Source organism: Raphanus sativus, unplaced genomic scaffold, assembly GCF_000801105.2.
Source record: "Raphanus sativus cultivar WK10039 unplaced genomic scaffold, ASM80110v3 Scaffold5283, whole genome shotgun sequence".
NCBI classification, from domain to species: Eukaryota; Viridiplantae; Streptophyta; class Magnoliopsida; order Brassicales; family Brassicaceae; genus Raphanus; species Raphanus sativus.
Window position 1 is genome coordinate 1 of NW_026620583.1, and position 3144 is coordinate 3144.

Here is a 3144-nt window from a genome sequence, read left to right on the forward strand (position 1 = left end):
GAATTATAATATAATGTATAATGTATGTAAAAAAATTATAGTTGTTTACGAATAGATGTATAACACAATGTCTAGAAGTATAATATAATGTATAAAAATAATAGTTGTTTTCGAATAGATTTTAAAATTGTATTACCATTCGATGTATAATAATAGAGAGAATGAATTTTTTTTTGTTTACAAATAGATGTATAATATAATGTATAGTGTTAATAGAGTTAAATTATTATACATCGAGTGTAAGATGCCATATAGTTGGTTGATATTTAGTTATTTAAGGAAAGATTTAAATGAAAGGTTAAGATATAAATAATAATGTGATGTCCAACTTAAAAATCCACCTAGAGTAAGTTGTAATGTTTCTGTTTTAATAAGATAGATATGCTACAAATGTAATTTTCTAAATGTGTTTCCTTCGTCACATTTCAATCATCTCAAGAAGAAAGATCTTGGTTTGCATTTAATTTTGCGAATTCGCGGTACACTTCTTCGATAAGTTGATCATCATCCCATTGATCACGATAACTGTCGCCACCAAAGAAAAGTTTCTTGATGGCAACATTGTATTGTCGCTCTCTCCAACTTTCTATGGACGGGCAACCACAATGTTCTGCGATCCCATTGAAGTAATCGCTTTGAGAGATCACAGCCGCATCATGTGGATTAAATGTCCCGAGCATTGGATTCCCTCGAGGATCAGTTAGAAAATGTGTATATCTCTTGGGAATCCCCAAGGCTTCAAGCTTCCCATAGAAAGCTACTGCGTCTTCCATCATCTTATCCTCCGAAGGAAGCTTAACCCGTCCAGACAGAACTGAAGCTACCCACTTGCTTTGCATTTCAAACATAAAGAACTGAAGCCCCTGTATTGTAAGAACAAAGATCAAAACCAACTAAAGTAATGATACTTCCTACATCACAACGACAATACATATCAAGAAATATATTAATTCAGCATTGTTACCTACAATAAGTAGTTTTGCATTATGAACAAACATTTGATCCTAAATAAAAGATTTCAACTTTATCCTAACATTCAAAATCTCTTAAAACTTCCATATCTATAATACTTAGGTATTTCAAGATCAAACCAAGTAATGAGCCCAACAAGATACTAATCTCTTAAAAATACCATATCTACTTAACATATAATACTTGGGTAGTTTCAAGATTATCCTATTCATTCTAAACCACTTAAGCTAGCTCCGCTCCCATTACTATCTAACATGTAGTAGTATTAGTGCTAACCATGAAAGGTAAACCGATAAAGGAGATCCCAGGAGCAAGCGCGGGCGGGAAAACATGCTTGTAAAGCGGTCCAACACGATTATCCTCGACGGTCACATAACCGTTGGTTTCAAGAAACGGGAAATGGTACTTGTAACCAGTGCAATGAACTATGACATCAGCATAAACAGCTCTCCCGTTTCTAAACACCACTGAACCATCCTCGCAGGCGCGGTATATCTACAACATATCAATGGAAAAAACTTTATAGAAATCAAATGATCATATATATCAGCGGCATTAATCTTTATCTTGTGTTTACCGTGGGATGAATCCGTAGATTTTTTTGACCGGTGTACTCCACGTAAGAATTGGACGAAATAGCTTTCGACGAGACGTGGACTTCTTTGGCCATTGTTGCTATGTCCTTGCTAATGTCGTTTCCACTGGATTGGCTTCCTATCACTACCACCACCTACAAACATCTCAAACAACAATCAATGTAGAGATGTTACATATACGAATCTATAACAAAGCAAACAAAATATATTAAATTTTGCAAAATACTTGATCTTTGAATGGGACTGGAATCCGATAATTGTGGCTATGGATTTGCTTCCCTGGCCATGAATCTATACCTGAAAAATTTAAACGAGATAATTAAGAAACTAAATCAAGTAATTAACCTTAATCTCAAGACAAATCACAACTTAATTAACCAAAAAAAAATTATTATAATTACCAGGAATATGAGCAAGACGAGGCTCAGTGAAGTGCCCATTGCAAACAACAACTGCATCGAAAGTTTCCTCACCGGAGACACCTCTTGAGTTTCTGTAAGTAACTCTCCATTTCTCCTCCGCCGGCTCCACTCGAACCACCTCCGTCTCGAACTGGATGATATCTTGTGTTTTTAATAGATTTTACCATTCATTTATCATGCATTTTGATCATCTAGGATAGCATTTAGACTTGTTTAGTTTGCATTGCATTGCATTTGTTCTTATCAGGTGATGGAGATGCTAAGTGGTGACTTTGGAGCAATTGGAGGTGGATTGGAGGCAAGATTGGTGTTTTTCGAGTTCATGGCGTGATGACCAAGTGTCCCAGCGGCTTCATGTGACAGGCAGCGGCATTTTGACCTTGCAGGAAGCCGATGCACATCACACAGCGGCCAAATGGTCATCCAGCGGCCTGGCGTCATGGCGAAAAGCCGGTGCAGAAGTTCTGCTGAAAATTCTAAGTGCTGGAGCGGCTTTTGGTGCAGCGGCTTCACCAAACCGCTGGAGAAAAACACACCTCCCTGCCCAACTTCGACTTCTTGCAGTGGCTTGGTGAACGTGACGAGAAGCCGGTGTGCACATCCCAGCGGGTTTTTGCACCCCTCAACGGCTTCTTGACAGCGCCAAAAGGCAGTTGCGACCATTTTCATAGTCAGCATTTGAGAGTTGACCAGACTTATTTTTACTCTTTTACCCTTATGTTTCTAGCTACTATAAATACTTTGTAGACCTAATCTTTGAGATTATCTTAATTTCTCTTAAGAAACACAAACCTTTTGGTGAAAGTTCTTTCCTTTAATCAATTCATCATCTTGTTCTTGTGTTTTTGAGTGATTTCAAGTTCCTTTTTTCCTTTCTTTACATGATTAAGCTTAAATCTCTCATGGGTTTAAGAGGAATCATGGTGATTAGTGAGTAGTCCACTTTTGGATTCATGGGTTAGGGAGACTAAGGGTGATTAAGCTAGATCTAAGGTGTTTAGGTATAGATCTTTCTATTTCCTTGCTTGTAGAGTGTTCTTAATGCATCTTTTGAGTTGGCCTCTCAAAAGTTGAGCTTTAGACATTTCCCACCCACAAGGTGTTTGATGAAATGTCTGAGCCAACTCTCCTAAGCTTTTAACACACTTTGCCAA

General features: G+C 37.5%; 1 protein-coding gene across 1 annotated transcript; it reads right to left on the bottom strand.

Annotated features, from left to right (window-relative positions):
- Nucleotides 1-342: 342 nt before the first annotated feature.
- Nucleotides 343-2653, bottom strand: LOC108819671 (flavin-containing monooxygenase FMO GS-OX-like 1). Its single transcript, XM_057002375.1, has 6 exons — nt 2262-2653; nt 1970-2142; nt 1795-1865; nt 1550-1702; nt 1249-1467; nt 343-863 (listed from the first exon to the last, which is right to left on the bottom strand). The coding sequence occupies exons 1-6, from the start codon at nt 2651-2653 to the stop codon at nt 435-437; spliced, it is 1437 nt and encodes a 478-aa protein (XP_056858355.1). The 3' UTR covers nt 343-434.
- Between the last annotated feature and the right edge of the window lie 491 nt (nt 2654-3144).

Bases quoted from the DNA above. Each gene is read 5' to 3' on its own strand.
- LOC108819671 (XM_057002375.1), bottom strand. From the start codon at position 2,653: ATGGTCGCAACTGCCTTTTGGCGCTGTCAAGAAGCCGTTGAGGGGTGC. The intron at 1,703-1,794 runs GTATTTTGCAAA...AGATGTTTGTAG, and splicing joins CAGTCCCATTCAAAGATCAA to GTGGTGGTAGTGATAGGAAG. The intron at 1,468-1,549 runs GTAAACACAAGA...GATATGTTGTAG, and splicing joins ATCTACGGATTCATCCCACG to ATATACCGCGCCTGCGAGGA.